This window comes from Marmota monax, unplaced genomic scaffold (genome assembly GCF_021218885.2).
Source record: "Marmota monax isolate L192 unplaced genomic scaffold, Marmota_monax_Labrador192_F-V1.1 WCK01_AAM20220418_F8-fsc00069, whole genome shotgun sequence".
In the NCBI taxonomy this organism is placed as follows: Eukaryota; Metazoa; Chordata; class Mammalia; order Rodentia; family Sciuridae; genus Marmota; species Marmota monax.
This window is the reverse complement of record NW_026695243.1, coordinates 5,926,082-5,943,439: the sequence shown is the minus strand read 5'-3', so window position 1 is coordinate 5,943,439 and position 17,358 is coordinate 5,926,082. Positions and strand designations below refer to the sequence as shown.

Below are 17,358 nucleotides of genomic sequence, written 5' to 3'. Positions count from 1 at the left end.
GAAAGGGATTCTCACTCCACTGACCTTGGTGTGTTCAGAGCCTTTCAAGTTCTGGGGGAGGAGGAGAAGGGAGGTCCAGAGGACCTGAAGGGGGGCCCTGAGACAGGCGGAAGGAGGCCTCATCAGAGATCAAAGGCCCAGGAAGCAGCAGAGGGTCTGAGGCTGCCCTTTCACCCTTGGCCGCTATTCACAGGCCTGCCTGCTCTGCCAAGCCCAGCCCCACTACCACTTCTCTGGCCTTCCGGAGAGGGAGGGATCTCCTCCTCGGGCCTAAGCCCCAGCCAGGCAGGATTCCTGAGGCCAGTGCCCCCACCGCCTCCATGAAAGCTCTCAGCTCAGACCAACCAAGAGATGAGGACACCCCCTCTCCCCTGGGTAGAACACCAGCCTGACCCTCAGCACTTCCTACACGCCTCCTGAGCATCTCTGTGAGCCAGGCCTATCCTGGGGACTGGGGTGGGCACAGAAATGCGTGACATGGGCCCCTGCTGAGTCACATCCACAGGCACAGAAGACTCAAAGCCAGAGTCAGAAGGGAAACAAATGGGAAAAACCACTCAGACACAAGCACAGTTGGCAGAAGCAGGCTGTCGCAGGCCCCAAATGTCACAGCGTCCAAACCAGGAGGCCTTCTTTGACTCTTTGGCCTCTCATGTGGCCAGCCCTTGCTCACACAACCAGTGACAGGGAACTCACCACCTTTCCACGATAACACTCCCATCCTTGGCTCAGCCTGGCTGTGGTCCAAAAGCTCTAAGTGGCTCTCAGCCGTCTTCTACCTCCCTTAGTTTCCTCTAACCATCCCGCTCTGCCTTCAGAAGTCACAGGGACCTAATAATATGTTTCCTCAGTCACCGAACAATTTGTATGAGACAGATACTGGGCCACATCCCCAACTCTGGTCTTGGAGGCATCCTGGGAAAAAAACCTAGAACTTCTAGTCTGAACTGACCCCTGTCAATCTGCTAACCTAATGATGTTCTAACTTGTTTGCACTACAGAACTCTTCACTCAAGCAGGGCTCTCTGTGGATTCCCCATGATTGAGGAGGCTGGAGCTCCCATTCACCCTCCTCGCTAATTCTGAGCCCTCTAAAGGCATGTGACTACTCCATTCCACCAAGGAGCATTTACTGAGTACCTATTATGTGTTCAGTGTTGTCCAGTACAGTAGCCATTAGCTATTTGAGCACTTGAAATGTGTCCAGTACAACTGAGGGACTAAATTCTTTTATATTATTTAATTTTAATTACTTTTCAATTGAAAACAGAAGACATGTAAAATATTTTCCCCACCGAACACAACTTTAGTGTTTTGAAAGGACTTACTATATTTAACTTTCACTGTCAAGTGTTTAGCATCTAAATCGTGATGTGTTTTAAATGTAAAATACATACCCTATTCCAAAGACCTAGCACAAAATAAAAGGGAAACCCTGTCGTATTATTTTTAATCTCATTACAAGTTAAAATGATAATATTTGAGATATATTGGACTAGATAAAATATATTATTAAAATTAATTCCACTCATTTGTTTTTACTGTTTTTATGTGGTCCCTAGATATTTTTAAATTACATATATGGCTTGCTCTCTATTTCTAGTAGTTGATGCTGAGCTAATCACTTTCATTTCTACCCTGATATCCAAAACATCCAGCACAGTGCATGTTCCTTGAGTCTCTAAACCATCAAAACAATCTCTCCACTGCTTCCAGACTAAAAGTTCAGGGACTGAGGTCATACCTGAGCCCCAAGCTCTCTTGCCCCCTCCCTCCCTTTCCAAGTCCTGCCCCACTGGTCCTTTTACTGGAGTCCCCGTCTTGGCACAGATTGGAATACTCTCTCCTCCCTCTACCCAGCCCTCTGATGACACCTCCTAAGAGGAGTCTTTCTAGATCCTTGTGATCAAAATCGGCCCCTCTCTGCCTTGCTCTGCCTCTCTGGTGTCACCTCACACACATTAGAGAGAATTTGGATTTTCAGTCATGACTGCCAGCTCACCTTCTGTGGTTTGTCCATTAGAGAGACTTTGGATTTTCAGTCATGACTGCCAGCTCACCTTCTGTGGTTGAACCCTATTCCCTCCCACCCCAACCCTGAGATCTGGGCAGGATCACAGCCCCAGGATATGACCACAGAGTAAAACCCAAATCTGGTTGGAGGTGACTATGCACCAGGGGCTGAGTAAGTGACTCCACCTTGCAAAGCCTCAGTCATCTCAGTCTGAGAAATGGGGAAGCACTGTGCTATCTTCCTCCTGGCTCTCTACTGCCTCTCTGTCTCCCCTATCACTCTTCTCTCAAGCTGCTGAGGGCTCCTGAGAAAACATGGACCCATCCTGGAAGCCATACTCACAAAGCCATAGCCTGCACCCTACCTAGGACAGCACCTGGGGTGCCTGGCTACTTCCCTGTTTCCCCAGTGGCTGGTTCTTACTTTCTCTGCTCTCTTCAAACTCCCCACCTCTGGGTCTCACCTTGCTACACTCTTGGTGGCATTCAACCTGCCAATGGTATCCTTTTGTCTTTTTTTTTTTTTTTTTTTTTTTTTGGTACTGGGGATTAAATCCAAGAGTGCTCTACCATCAACATCCCCAGCCTTTTTTTTTTTTTTTTTTTTGAGACAGAGTCCCAGGCTGGCCTAACACTTGCAATCCTCTGCCTCAGCCTCCTGAGGAGCTAGGGTTACAGGCTGCATCATTGCACCACTGCACCTGGCCTCCCGCTTCTGCTTTAACCCCCCCACACACACACACACACCATTCCTAGGCTCTGTCTGGCCCAGGCCAAGGAACAACTTTTTGCCAGACAATTCCAGAGGATGTCTACAGCTCCCAGGCTCCACCCAACTCCCCAGTCCACACCAGCTATGTGGCTTTGACTCTGTGAGGGAGCTCCCTGGGGCCCTAGTTACCTCTTATAATAAAATGGGGGATTTCTGCCTTTTCATCCTCCCCTGGAACCAATGCAGGGATCCTGGGAGGTACAAGTGAAAGATGGGAAAGGACAGGGGGAGATGCCCTACAGCACTCCCCCCAGACACTTTCCTGATGTGAAGCAGAGCATTTCTGCCCACCTCTCTGCTCAACCATCTACCTTCTCAGTGAGGCACAGCAAGAGTGAAGGGAAGGTTTTCGTTACTGCTTGGGTTCCTCACTTTTCCCAATTCTCTAAGCTTCCAGGACCCTCAAGTTATTCTCTCTTAGCTCATAGACCACAGGCTGGCCTTCCTTTAAAATCTTCCTGGGGATCAGGACTCTACAATAAATTTCAGAACTGTAAGGACTACAAAGACCATCCAATCTTGAATCTGATTCTTGATATTCTTGTACAGCAGCCAGCAAGGACCACTAAGTCTGTTTGCATACGAGTACTCACTAGCTCCCTGTTATTCCCTGTAATCCCTAGACCGCTTTCATATGTACAAAGTTCTTTCTTACACTGAGCTGGAATTGCCTCTGCATCTGCCACACACTGGCCTGTGAGGCCACAAAACAAAGTCTCTTTCCTCTCTCTTTCCACATCAGCCCTTTAAATGTTTCAAGGCAATAATCCAGTCCTGCTTGTTCTGTTCTTTTTTGTGCCAAACATCTCTAGGGCCTTGAGGTATTCCTTGGGTGCCATACCCAGATCCCTCTCCGCCCAGGCTATGCTCATCTGTCATTACCCCTCTAAAGATCAATGTCACAAATGGGCCACAGTCCTCTGAGAATAATCTGACCAGTACAGAGTAGTCGAGACTAATACTACCCACTTTCTGACCACTCTACACTATTTTAAGCAGCTTGAGAGGCCAAACAGAGACCCGATTAGAGACCGTTAGCCAACATAATCCACAAACTCAGTAAAGCAATCTCCCCAAATCAGGACCTGTCTGTTGGTAAACTGGATTTTTTTCCTTCTCCTAAAATCTCTGCCTGGACCCCCAACTTCAAGGAAGTCTCCTACCCTCCAACCCTTCACCATGATCAAACACAGCCAGGCCCCAGCTGCTGCGAGTCTGGGTGACAGTGGAAGAAAAGATGATACCATCAACCCCATAAACCAACAGAGATGGCAGCCCCACTGCCTCCCGCAGCAGCCAGCACAGCAACCCGCCGAGTTAAAGACTTCTGACATCTGCTTGGGAGTGTCTGGAGCAGGAGAAAGAGGTGAGGCAGGTGCCACAGGCCATGAATCATCCCCACATGCCCCACAGCTGCAGACAGAGGCCACAGGCCCGGCTCTACACTGCCTGGGGCACGCAGACCACAAGCCAATCCACCGCTGGGCCGACTCAATTTTCTAGTTACAGATCTTAAGTACTTAGGCATGTGCTCCCGAGAACATACATCCCTTACATGGCGCTGAGAAAGGGGAATTGTGTGGAGGAACAGAATAATTGAATCAAGATTTCTGTCACGCTGCTCTCAGGCCCTAGACCACCATAGCCTTTTTTTTTTTTTTTTTTTTTTTTTCTTTCCTGACTAAGGTTTTACAAATTCCCAGGGGGTCGTTTCAAACCGATTAATGTCAGCCAGTGCTGGCAGCCCATCCAGTGGAAGGAGATGAGGGTTAAGGTGGGCCTGTGTCCAGCACGGAGACGGCCGGTTCCAGAGACCCAAGAACACTGAGGGTTTGAGGAAAAACCAACTGGGAAGATTGTCATCTTTGTAATCCCTGTGAGGCCCCTGCACTCCTTCCTTCCAGGCCCAAGGGCAAAGACGACATAGTTATTTATTCCCTCCACACCCCATCTTCACCAGGCTGAAGGCCTTCTCCTCTGAAAAGTGTGCCCAGGCCCTCAGAGGACCTACCCCTGCCCCCTCCACCCCTAGTCCCCTTCTCACTGTAAGACAGAGTGATGGCTGCTTTGCCCAGCCCCCTGCTCTCTCCAAGGCTCCCCCACACAGGGGTCACTGGTATTAAGCTCAGACCCTCCACACACAGGGTCCCTCAGGTATCATGTCTGCACATGCAGGGTCTTCCTAAAGGCCACAAAGCTCAGGCCATCAGGGCTCTATCAGGCCCATTTACTCCACCCAAGGTGTGAAGATGGGAAGAGATCAGCAAGGAACCCACAGTTCTAGCAGGGTGCCTGTCTGCCCCTCCTTGTCCCTGCATTAAGGACAGGGCCCTAGGAACTACAGCCCTCTGCAGTTAAGGGGGTGCTGAGCAGGCACCTTTGCTCCCACCCTCTCTGAGCACACCAAGCGGACCCCTCCGTCCCTCCCCGACAGGGCTGTGCTGCTGCCTCTTACCTTCATCTCTCTTGCGCTTGTTGGTGTCAGCGCTGGGGGACGTGATGCCCAGGATGCCACTGATGGAGTACGACGAGCCGGCTGAGTCCGTGCTCACTGAGGACACTTGTGTCACAGAGCCCGTGGACACTGCACAGAGGAAGAGGAGTAGTCAGGGCCAGCAGAAGGCTAAGGGGCAGAGGGCACCAGTGCTGGCCTGTCACAAAGGCACTCACCATACACTAGGCTGGGTGCAACGGCAGGGGAGCAAGAGTTTTAGGCAGAGGACACTTGCCCCGTGGTACCACCATACAGGCTTTGGCTGTTTTGCCCAGATTCTCTCTGCTGGGGAGCTGAGGGGGTATATGGGCAGCAAAGAGGACTGTCCACACAAAAAAGAACAAAGGGACAGAGTAGAAAGGGAAGTTTAAGGATGGAGAAGAGAAAGAGGGCAGGTGGGGCCCACCACAGGCAGTGCTAAAAAAAGACCTCAAGCTAGTCCTCTTGGGTGTGTTAACTCCCCGTTCACATAGCCACCCATGCACGGTGACATAAACACACACACATACACAGCCAACTGAACAGCAGGCCTCTAGGTCTTTTTATAGTTCCCTGCGGCATTTCCTTCTTCCAGTTTACCTAGATCTTATTTTTAACAATAATTATGACAATAACAATCACTTATGTCTTCTGAGAACTGAAGGCATTATCACATTTAATTTGGAGAACAATCTTATAAGCTAAGTGATGTTATTTACCCCATTGGAAAGGTAAGGCAACCAAGACTCAGAGAAGACAAGTGACTCATGCAAGGTCACACAGAAAACAAGAGCCAGAGTGTCGACAGGAACCTGGAGACTAAAGTCTTAACCCCTGAAACTAATCTGCTCCTCAGTCATTTTTTTTAAAAGAGAGAGAGAGAGAGAGAGAGTGAAAGAGAGAGAATTTTAATATTTATTTTTTAGTTTTTCGGCGGACATAACATCTTTGTTTGTATGTGGTGCTGAGGATCGAACCCAGGCCGCACGCATGTCAGGAGAGCATGCTATCGCTTGAGCCACATCCCCAGCCCTGCTCCTCAGTCATTAATAATGAAGAACCAACAATATGCCTCTCATTGATGCAACGCTTTTCATTTGATGACTGTGACAGCCCTGTTTATCCCAATTATCCAATGAGGACACCAAGGCTTCACAAAGTGAAGGGATTCAAAGTCCTCTAGCTGATAAGCTGCAGCCCCTGGCCCCATCATAGCCTCAGGTCTATTCATTTAGAGTCTAGATTTCTCCTGCCCAGAAACGGGAGGCAGAGGTCTGTCATTTGTGACTGAGACCAGGTCTCAAAGACCCAAAGGATGAGAATGAGGGGAGAGGAGACTTCTGTGCAAATTTCTCATGGACTCCAGGCCCTCCCAGAGCCCAGGGAGAGACCTGTCCTCCCGTGGGCCCTCTCCAACTCCACAGCTGAGTTTCCATTTCCGCCTGGCTCCCTACAACCTACAGACCAATCTCAGGCATTTCGTTGGGCTATAACCAGCTGGAGGAAGGAGGAGCTGCCTCTGGCTCTGAAGTGTAGAAAATGACCAGAAGTAGTGGTGACCCCACAAAGAGCCGTCCCTTTCTTTGGAGGGGCTCCAGCTCCTTGCTCCTTCAGACCCAGAGGGACAGTGCCTTTCTTCCCATGTTTGCGTTTGATTTTAGATCTTCCTTAAGAGACCCAGAAGTAGAAATTGTTAACTTCTCTTTTCCTTCACCAAAAAAACTCCTCAAAACAGATTTATGCAAATCTCACAACCTTTTCTGTATTAAGGTGCAAAGAACAGAGAAGGAAAGAGGATCACAGGTCACTTGATACTTATAAGCCACTCTCACTAGGTGACAGAGTAGATGACATTTGATTCAGGATTTTGTGACTGCAGGAGGTATAAAAGATCCAGATTCCAAACAATTACAAACTGTTATGAAATTATTAAAGAGGTGACTACGGAAAAAAAAAAAAAAAAAGATCCAGATTCCAGTTCTGCCTCCACCCCTTCCTGGCAACAAGATCTCTGGCTAATTATTCAATCTCTCTAAGCTTCAGTTTCCTCCCTGCTCAGTAACTTTCTAAACCATAAAGGGCTGTATGCACATGAGATGCAGTTTTATAAAAATGTCTGGGACAAACCATTCTGCTGACCTACAGCAAAATTATTCCTCTAAACCTATTGAAAGAATATTATCAGTTACAACTTGTTTGATTTGCATTGCTTCGCAACCTGAAACCGTTAAAGCCACAAGTGAAACCTTTTCTTGTTTTTTTTTTATTTTTGTGGTACTGAGGATTGAACCCAGGGATGCTTAATCACTGAGCCACATCCCCAGCCTTTTAAAAAATAATTTAACTAGAGACAGGGTCTCTGAGTTGCTTCGGGACTCTCCAAGTTGCTGAGGCTGACTTTGAACTCATGATCCTCCTGCCTCAGCCTCCCAAGCCAGTGGGATTATAGTCATGTGCCATCACACCCAGCCACAAGGGAAATCTCAGCCACCAACGTCCCTCCACCCCAGAAGCCTCCCTCAACCCTCTCAGGATAGCCCAGAAGAGTTGCAGTTCCCTTAATTCTGCTCTCCTGACACCCATACCTTTTTATTGGGCTTCATCTCAGTGTTTTGCAAACTTCTCTCCATTACATTCTCCCATTGAGAAGCCCTCAAAAATAGGGGGTTTTATCCTGCCTCATGTGTAGCATTAGTGGTGACAAACACTTTCTGGAGGTATTACTAAGAGAAGAATTATCTCAAGGCAGGGAGGAATTCTTTCTTACCTTTATCCAAAAAGGCAACCTAGGAGGATCAGAGACTTTGGAGAACACCTGGTTTATGTCCTCCAGTGAGGAAACTGAGGCTCAGAGAGGTGAAGGGACTTTCACAGCTCACTGGGTGAGTTAATGACAGAATTGGAACTATAAGCCAGGACTCTGTGGTTCCCCATCACCACGGGGAAGTCCAGATTTTCAGGTAAAGAAGGACTGACAGTGATGAGGGCATAGAAAGGTTGCTCAGTTTGGATGTGACTATGCAGAACTCACAGGGACTGTGAACTCTCAGGGCTTGCTGGATGGTCACCCACTTTCTTACAGTAAAGCAACCTTCCTCCAGCTAGAGAGAGGTGTTTCTTTTGTCCCGAGTGGAGAAATAATACCTTAAAGGGACAAGTCACTTTCAACTTGTCCGTGAATCAAAAGCCAGGGAATGTGTGAACTCTTGAGTAGTAGGAATAGAACTCTGCCCTCAGAAGGTCATGGTCACTCTCAGACTTCACCCGTGAGCACCCGAAGCCCCATCCTCAGGCCTGGACAGTTCACAGAGTACATGAGATCGAAGCAAGAGCAAGAGCGAGAGAAAGAAAGTTTGGGAAGTTTTGCTACATCTTCACTCAAGACTGCAAGTGCACAAAGAATTGTAGAAGGGCTGGTTGATAGAAGAAAAAAAACACATTCAAAACTACTTACTGACTAATGATGCAGAAAATGTTATGAATAAGTATCCCTTTCTTGATTTATTACTTTAATTATCTGACATTCTATAGACCCCCATTAGTGGATTTTTTTTTTTTTGGCTTAGATTTCAATTTTCTGTCTCATGGTGAAAGCTATTTATCATAATAATCAGTAAAATTCAAAACCTTTTAGCAGTATTTATAAAATTCATTTACCAGGTTCAGCCCTTGGAGAATGACAAAGAAGGCGCATTAGTACGTGTGCCGAAGTGTTTTATGCAGAATTATCTGTCCATAAGAATGATTAAAAGTTCTTTAGAATATTTGGAGCCCATTAGATTTTCAAAAAAAAAAAAAAAAAAAAAATTTTTTAAAGTTCTTACCTATGCTGTGACTGGAAGCCGGGACAGGCTGGTTGGGGGGCTGCTGAACTTTTGTCCGGATGATCCTGTGGCAGTTGGGAAAAAACAAATGGCTATTTACCATCAGGAAGGGAAAAGGCTTCAACCATCTATGCACAGACAAACAGAAAACCCAGACTCAAACTGGGACATAGGGACAGAGGTGGGGGGATATTAAGAACCCAGGTTGGGAGTTAGGAGTTGGAAGAATTATGGACTATGCCTAACTCAGCTCCTATATTACTGGTTGTCTTTAGATAACCTGCACCCACTCTCTGAGCCCTGAGTACTTCTTCTGAAGAATGGGGACACTGTGTTCACATTACAGGTAGGCATTCCTCTCTCCTGCTCCAGCCCCATAAGGGACTCCCCGAATGACTTTAGGGAGTTTTCTTCATCCCATGGACCTCAGCCTTCTATCCAGGGAATGAAGGAACCAAACCACGCAGCCTCACTGTCCTCAAGGAGCTCTCTTGGCTGGTTTCTCTTCCCTAGAGAGCCCATAAGCAAGATTAATACCCCTACCAACTGGAAACTTCCAAGGGAGGAGACATATGTGTTGCTCAGAAATGAAAGAAGGTTAAAGTGCTACCAAGAGACAGCACTTGGGTTTAGTTTTGCTACAAGGAAAGCAGCCTGGTACAAAGCCTCATTGAAAGGATCCACAGGGCTGGGAGTCAGGGGCGTCCTGCCCTGTCTTTCCAGAGAGCTTGCTCTAGTTCTCATATGAACTTGATGGTGACCTTGATCAAGTCCATTCCATCTTGAGCCTCAATATGATGAAGGAATTGGAACAGACCATTCTTTGCTTATTTTAAGTAGTCAAATCCTTTTTTGGAAAGAAATGTAAAATAAAATTTACCCAAAACCCAGTGTACAAAAGCAGTACTGACTGCCCTTTGCCCCCTGGAAGTTCTGATGTTCTTCTACAGAACCTTGGGCTCCAGGGAGCCTAGATGATAAGCCTCCCGCTGGGACAACACATAGGGCCCCCAGAAGATAAACAAGCCCAAAACATCTTTGAGCACAGAACAGAGCCAAACAAAAAGTCCCTTTGGGATCTATAAGAAACTTTCTTCCTGGCATTTGGCAGAAAGGTGCACCATAATAAAATGTTCAACTTCTTGGGAAAAGTTCTATTTCCACCTCAAGCTATTCCTGTCTTTTTTTTTTTTTTTTTTCAATGTGATCCTCCTGCCTCAGCCTCCTGAGTTAGCTGGGATTCCAGACATGTACCATCACACCCTGTAAACTATTCCCTTTAAAAAGGACATTTATTAGAGGTTTGCCTTGTTATAAAAGTAATCATATGTGTTCATTGCAGGCTATTTGGTCAGCTTGGAAAAGTGTAAAGAAGACATCCCAAATCACATTTCGGTGTATTTCCTTTATGACGACTTTTCTGTGCATATTTAAAAATAACCATTTTATCTTTATCAGGTTTAAACCACGTACATACACAGTTTTATATCCTGTTCTTTTTAAGCCACATTCTATGAGAAGTTCTCCCACATGCCTGACCATTATATCTGGATTCATTTCAATGCTGTGCTGGGTCCCCAGCTTATGTAAATGAAGGACTGAAGAACAGCAGGTGCCTCCCCTGTCTCTCCTTAGCCACACCCCCCACAGTAGGCTCTGCCTTTCAGGGTCACCAGGGCATGCATTATCTTCAGGTGGTAACCTGGACTGGACTTTTCCATTCACCCTACAGCCTACAGCCTAGCCTCAGGTCCTCTGCCACCATGGCCACGGGAGTGCAGCAAAGAGCCTTCTGGGCTTTTTTTTTTTTTTTTAATTCTTTTTTGTAGGCACCAGGGATGGATGGAACCAAAGGCCTTGCATATGGTAGGCAAGCACTCCACCACTAAGCTACCCACCCATTCCCTTTTATTTTATTTGGAGATAGAGTCTCACTAAGTTACCCAGGCTATCCCTTGAACTTGTGGTCCTTCTACCTCAGCCTCCTGAGCAGCTGGCATCTCAGGCATGCACCATGGCTCCCTCTGCCCTTTTCTGATGGGTCAGCTTAAGCTCTGCCTCAAATATATTCAGAGTATGTGCTTGTTTGTTTGTTTTTTTTTTTTTTTCTATAATATTCAAATCACTTACTCTAAGCAAACAGAGTGACTGGTCCAAAGACCGGGGAGGAAGGCAGTCTTTTTGACCACCTGGAATTATGCTGGCATCTGATCTAATTTTTACATTTTGTGTATGTCACCTTCTCTGTGTGTATGTTTCTACAGAGATACAGCTATACTGGTGAATATGTGGATACTCCAGATATGAATATAATCTGTCTACATAGTAAATATGTGGTAAAATATTTCATAACTAATTCCACATAAGTAAAACAAAGAAAAATCACATTTTCCTCCTTTTTCTTTTCAAATAGTTCTAGATCACTGGTAATGCCTCATCAATTTTCATAAATTGTTGATAGGCAGCTGCAGCATAGTGATCAAGTATCCAGCTCCAGAACCAAATTACTAGAGTTTGAATCCCAGCCTTGCAATTTACCAGCCACATGACTTTGGGTAAATTACTTCACTTCTATGCCTCAGTTTCTTCATCGCAAAATGGGACTAAGAATCATTCCTACCTCCTAGGGTTAGGGTTAGGATTGAATTAATTAACTACTTAGAAGTGGCTGCTCCATAGCAAATGCTCAATAAACATTAGGGGTTATTATTCTCAGTGGTGTCTTCATGAAGATTAAAAAGAAGGTTTAACCTTAAAATGTCCATGTTTCACACTTGCCTTAAAAAGCACATGGGATCCCCTTGAGAAGGAGCAGGGAGAAGAGCCTTTCTATACTATTTTTAAGGCTGTAATGGTGCTTTATAAGGAATTCTACAATTACAGGACACTCTCCAAAGCTGCTCCCAGGGATGAGAGATTTTGCCCATCTGCTTGTAGTAGCCACCAAGTAAAAGTGAAGATCGTCTTCTTCCCTTGGAAAGAAATGATAGTGGGAAGAAAAATACCAAATGTATCCAAGCTATTCTAAAAATAATTAAAATTTTTAAAATTATATGCTGTCATCAAGACCTGTCCCAATGGGAGTTCACTAGGACTTTTTCTGAACCCAAGACAGTTGGGACTAATTGGCAGCCAACACTAAAAGGAATATCCTTGGACTGGGGTATGATTCAGTGGCAGAGAACTTGCCTAGCATGCACAAGGCCCTTGGTTAAAAAGGAGAGCATATCCTTATGCTGCTGCAGAGCATTCGACTGTGTGACTGTGACCCTGGATCTGTAGGAATGTCCTTTGGTCCAACAGAGAAGACAGCTCAGCAATCAATCTCTTCCTAGATGAAGAAACTAAAGTCCAGAGTGCTCAAGTGACTTGCCCAGTGTCACACAGTAAGTCAGCTCAGGCTTCCATCCCTCAGGCCTGAACACTTTTCTTTGAGCCACAGTTGAAGGAAGTAGTCCTACTGTCAAATACCTCCTATACGAGGCATAAAGCCTATTTGAATTCAAAATCGATTTAGAATTTGAAGACTAAAACTTCAAGAGAGCTTACATCTTATAGGCACTTTAGGATCCCCTTTCTACATCGGTCCCCTTACTTTGAAAAGCTTACAAAATTACACTGAAAAAAAATCAAGGTGCCTTGGAAAGGAGATGGGGCTGCAGAAACACCCCCATCCATGGCCCTAATGGAACTGTCCTCAGTACAGAAAGAAGCCTGGGCCATCGGCTGTGTAGAGCAACCAGAAACCTCAGTCCAGCTGGCCAAGCGGGAAGGGGCCCATTGGTGGCACCTTTGCCTGCAGCTGATGTGAAGAAGAAAGGGACACTAGGAGAACAATCTCAGAAGACTTGTTTCCACAGGTAGGATGAAAAGTGGAATGAACCAAGTGTCACCCCGGGCTGCCTCCGCCCCTTACATGGTATTTTTGTTTTTATTTTAATTAGTTGCTGATACGACTAAGTTGTGAGCTTTGCCATAAATCCCTGATTTCAAGTTTCTCTTGAAAAATTAGAGCACCCGGCAATGGGAACCTCCCCCATTCTCACATTGGTTATCCCTCTTAACTGGGAATGTCACTAGTTGTTCTCACTACTTGGCCTCTGATTTAGAGCCACGGGATTGAAACAGAAGAAGGAAGACCCCATTCCACCCACTATTCGGGTCAGCTCTGGGACAGCCACCTTCAGATGAACTCAGGCTGGATTCCAAGAATCTCCAGGCAGGCTGTGCAGCATCCCAGCACACAATGATCCATAAGAAGTCAAATGAACAAGGTGATTTGTGTCCCTGGAAATTTCCCAGAAGCCTAGCAGAATTTGTTCAGTGCTGCCGAACCCCATGTCAGTCATGTTTCCTGGAGTTGGTCCCAAAGACAGCAGAAAGGCACACACTTCAATGGGTTTACAGTGGAGAGGACCCTCTGGCCGTCAAAGTAGCTATAAATGAGGCCACCACTCTCTCCCCCAGCCGCTTGAAAGAGACAATGATGAGAAGTTGCCCCCAGGGAGGCAGGGGCAGTGAAAGAACTGGGGACCCTCTTATAGGGTGACATGTGACATTTGTGAAGCAGATATTTAGAAGTTGCACCCATTTGAATGTAAAGGGAGTTTTCCTTTGTATGGAAAATAAAAGTGATGCTGCTGACAGGTTTTCCTGTGAGGGAAGGGGGGTGTGGGTACGTCAGCATGAGATTGTCCCACATTTAGTGAGTTCCCACTAAAGAGTGTAGTAAGGACCTAGAATGCTCTCCGAAGGGAGCACCAGAAAAGGTTATGAATGGAGGGATCTGGAAGACAGTCAGCCAAACAGCTGGCTGCAAGGCTAGAAATGGAGTAGGAGTGACTGTGACCCCTCCTTGCCTCTTATGGATCCTCAGTTCTGTCACTTGCAGAGTCCTACAGGACAGTAACAGAAAGAGACCTGCCCTCCTTTTACTATCCATCTCTATCTCAGGGTCACCTTTCCCTGCCACCCACACCTAGGACTCAGTTTCTCTACCTGCTGCAGATGTAACAGCAGCGTAGAGGCACCACCAGCTGGCCAAAGCTATGGACCAGAATACCAGGAGGCCCCTAAGGTGTGGCATGGCTTCAGCAACCAGCATTAGACCTCTTCTAGCCCAGCTCCAGACACAAAGCATCAGCTGATAGGTACCCCTTTCCTCTGCCACATCTATAACCATTGCTCTCTTTGCTCCACAAGTTTCTTTCAAATAACTTATTTTTTAACTTAACTTTTAATACATCCATTGGTCGGAAGAAGTTCAAAGTTCACAAGATCACTGGTTTGGTAGGCCAGTTATATTTTTCTAAAATACATAAAGCTAAATTCATCACAAGTCAGGTTTTTTGTTTTTGTTTTTGTTTTTCCTGGTACTGGGGATTGAACTCAAGGGCACTCAACCACTGAGCCACATCCCCAGCCCTATTTTGTATTTCATTTAGGCAGGGTCTCACTGAGTTGCTAAGCACCTCGCCATTGCTGAAACTGGCTTTGAACTGCCATCCTCCTGTCTCAGTCTCCCGAGCCGCTGCGATTACAGGCATGTGCCACCGCGCCAGGCACAAGTCAGTTTTTATCCTTGCATTACAGAGGATCTAAACCAGAGCCTTATAAGTGGGTTATGCTTGAAATGAGTTGCTACTGTTTAAAAACAGAGGTTTCACACACAGGAATACATACATGGACACAAATATACGCAGGTCCTAGTTTCTGACTTTTCTTGAAGAATGGAAAAAATCTGGCAAACATTTCTGGCAGCATTTATCTGGAGCTGAGAAGCAACTGCTCCTCTAATAAGGCTTGAGCTATCTTGATTGCCACAGGCCCTACTACTCCCTACAGCCTGCTGTCTGACCCGCTTCCCTCAATACACTATCTGCCTGACCCCACATAAAGCATTAGAGTTTGTGACCCCCATGGTCCACCTAAAGTCATCTCATGAACCACCTAATCATACATATACCCTGTGCTGAGAAACCTGTGGCCTCTGGAACCTGATGGCAGATGTGGCTCATGTCCCTTTCCAGAGCAGGCCACCTGCTCCAACATTGCTTTAAGTGCATGTGCCACCACATCTGTGCTTTTGGAGGCCCAGAATAAAATGATGCTTTCTGTGTCATGGAAATCCTGCAACAAGCCAGAAGTAAGGAACTCACAAAACACATTTGAGCCCCTCATAATACAGGAGACGAACAGGCGTTCTCCCCACCCACAACCCGCCCAGTCACTGCTACTTCCATAGTGACTTTGTCTAGGCCATCCAGACTTGTAAGAGGACATCAGAACTCTGGCCTGGATGAGGTGGCCTTCTAGAACAGAGACAGAGAAGCTAAGTGCCCCACTCCCCTCTCTCTCCGCACCATACAGGATGTCAGGGTCTTGGCAAAGGTTTGCAGAGAGAAGGAAAAGAGGCTAAGAGTTTATGAACCAGTGGGACTTGAAATGTCAACACAGTGATTCTGTGCATTTGAGTCATCACAGAGGAATGGCTGTCAGGAGCAGAGGGGACCTCAAGAGACATTCCAGTCCACCTCTTTCTGAAAGGGGTGAGGGGGTCCTCTATGTCCAGACAGTCTGATCTTGGAGAAATGAAAACTGTTCAAGTTCGGTCTGCTGGTTTCCTTTTTCTTCATGGAGCTTAGAGAACAATCATTTATGTTTACCTCACAACTTCATCCCTAATGCTAATTGGTTCATATGGAGTTGAGACTGCACCCTCTATGATAGAAGACTTTCTTCCAGAAATTAATTTTTAGGGCTGGGGATATAGCTCAAGAGTGGAGCACTTTCCTAGCATGCACGAGGCCTCGGGTTGGATTCCCAGAAATGCAAAATAAATAAGCAATTTTATTCTTAACTGGTGTTCCGACAGCATCATTCAACATTGTTTGGATCAGCCTAGGGAAATGAGGGAGCCATTGTGGTTCCCAGGACAATGTTGGGTCTGGCACCTTGGTGTGTGGTTCCCTGTCTCCACAGGTGAGAGATGGGGGAGTTTAGGAGAGGGCAGTCCTCTCACACCAGAACATCCTAGCATCCTGGACCTCATCCTTGCAGATGAAAGACATACCTCAGAGCCATGAGGGCCCTGGGCTCCAGAGAGAGCAAGAGTCTGTTGAGATCCCACTTGAGTTGCTGGCAGAGAAGCAATGACAAGCCAAGTCTCCCAACTCCAAGTGAGAGCCCTGCTTCCCATACTCACTTGCCCAACCTCTGCCCTTACCGAAGGCAGGATTTTCTTTCTGGGAACTTCCGAGATGGACAAGTGCAAAGACCTTGGGCCTTTGCTGGCAAGGACAGGGACACTTGTGGAGCCCTCATCAGGACAATTCACTGCAAAGTACTCCACACAGATAAATGATAAAGAGAATTATAAAAGTTACTCTGGACTCAGAAAATTCTCAAGCACTCAAGCTATTGGCCAAGCATTCCTGTCGACTTTGAAGAGAAGGAACAAAGACCAGCAGCCCCCAACTTGGACCTCTTGTCCACTAACCCCTAAGGGTCCTTGATAAAAAGAGAGACAAGATCTTCAGAGAAGATATACATTGAAACTCCAGGACCCATGCGTCCAGATCCCAGCCCCCCACCAGTAGCAGCCCCCTCACCTGTTGATGGAACTGACACTGGGCACCGTGTCATTGTCACACACTCGCTCCGCCAGCAGCCGGTCCCTGATCTCCCAGGCAAACATGGTGGGATTTTGGCGTTTGTACTCAGCGATTTTTTCTACCACTTTGGGCGTGGCAACCTTTGGTTTGGATCCTCCAATCACCCCAGGCTTGATGCTTCCTGTCTCATAATACCTAGGACCCAAGGAGAAAGGAGCTTAGTCATGAGGAACCAGTAAACTGGATGAACACTGGAAATGTTCTGAACCCCAGATGTGCTGTGAATGTAAACTACAAATCAGATTTTTTTAAATTTAGTGCCAAAAAAAAGCAAACTATCTTACTAGTAACGTTTATATTGGTTATATATTGAAGCAATAATTTTAATGTTAGGATAAATAAAATATGTAATTAAAATTAGTTATACTCATTTCTTTTTACTTCTCTTAATGTGCTATTAGAAAATTTTTAAATTGCAATTTAAAACTTTTAACTTTCTCACATGATATTCTATTGGACAGTGCTAGCAGGATGCTAAAGATTAACAAAATCATTTGGCATTCATCTTTCAATTTACAGTTTTCAAAAATTCTTTCAAGTCAGTTTTCCCAATTGATTCTCAACAGTTCTAAGCACATCATTCATTTTGAATGAATGAATGAG

General features: G+C 46.1%; 1 protein-coding gene across 4 annotated transcripts in view; it reads right to left on the bottom strand.

Annotated features, from left to right (window-relative positions):
* Positions 1 to 17,358, bottom strand: part of Pax5 (paired box 5) — a 193,722-nt gene that overhangs the window by 157,992 nt on the left and 18,372 nt on the right. For all 4 annotated transcript variants that reach the window (XM_046457254.2, XM_046457256.2, XM_046457255.2 and 1 more), the window contains 3 exons: positions 16,693 to 16,890; positions 9,083 to 9,147; positions 5,241 to 5,369 (listed from right to left, as the gene is read on the bottom strand). In XM_046457254.2, coding sequence (XP_046313210.1) covers positions 5,241 to 5,369; positions 9,083 to 9,147; positions 16,693 to 16,890 — 392 coding nt within the window. The remainder of the gene's footprint in view (positions 1 to 5,240; positions 5,370 to 9,082; positions 9,148 to 16,692; positions 16,891 to 17,358) is intronic.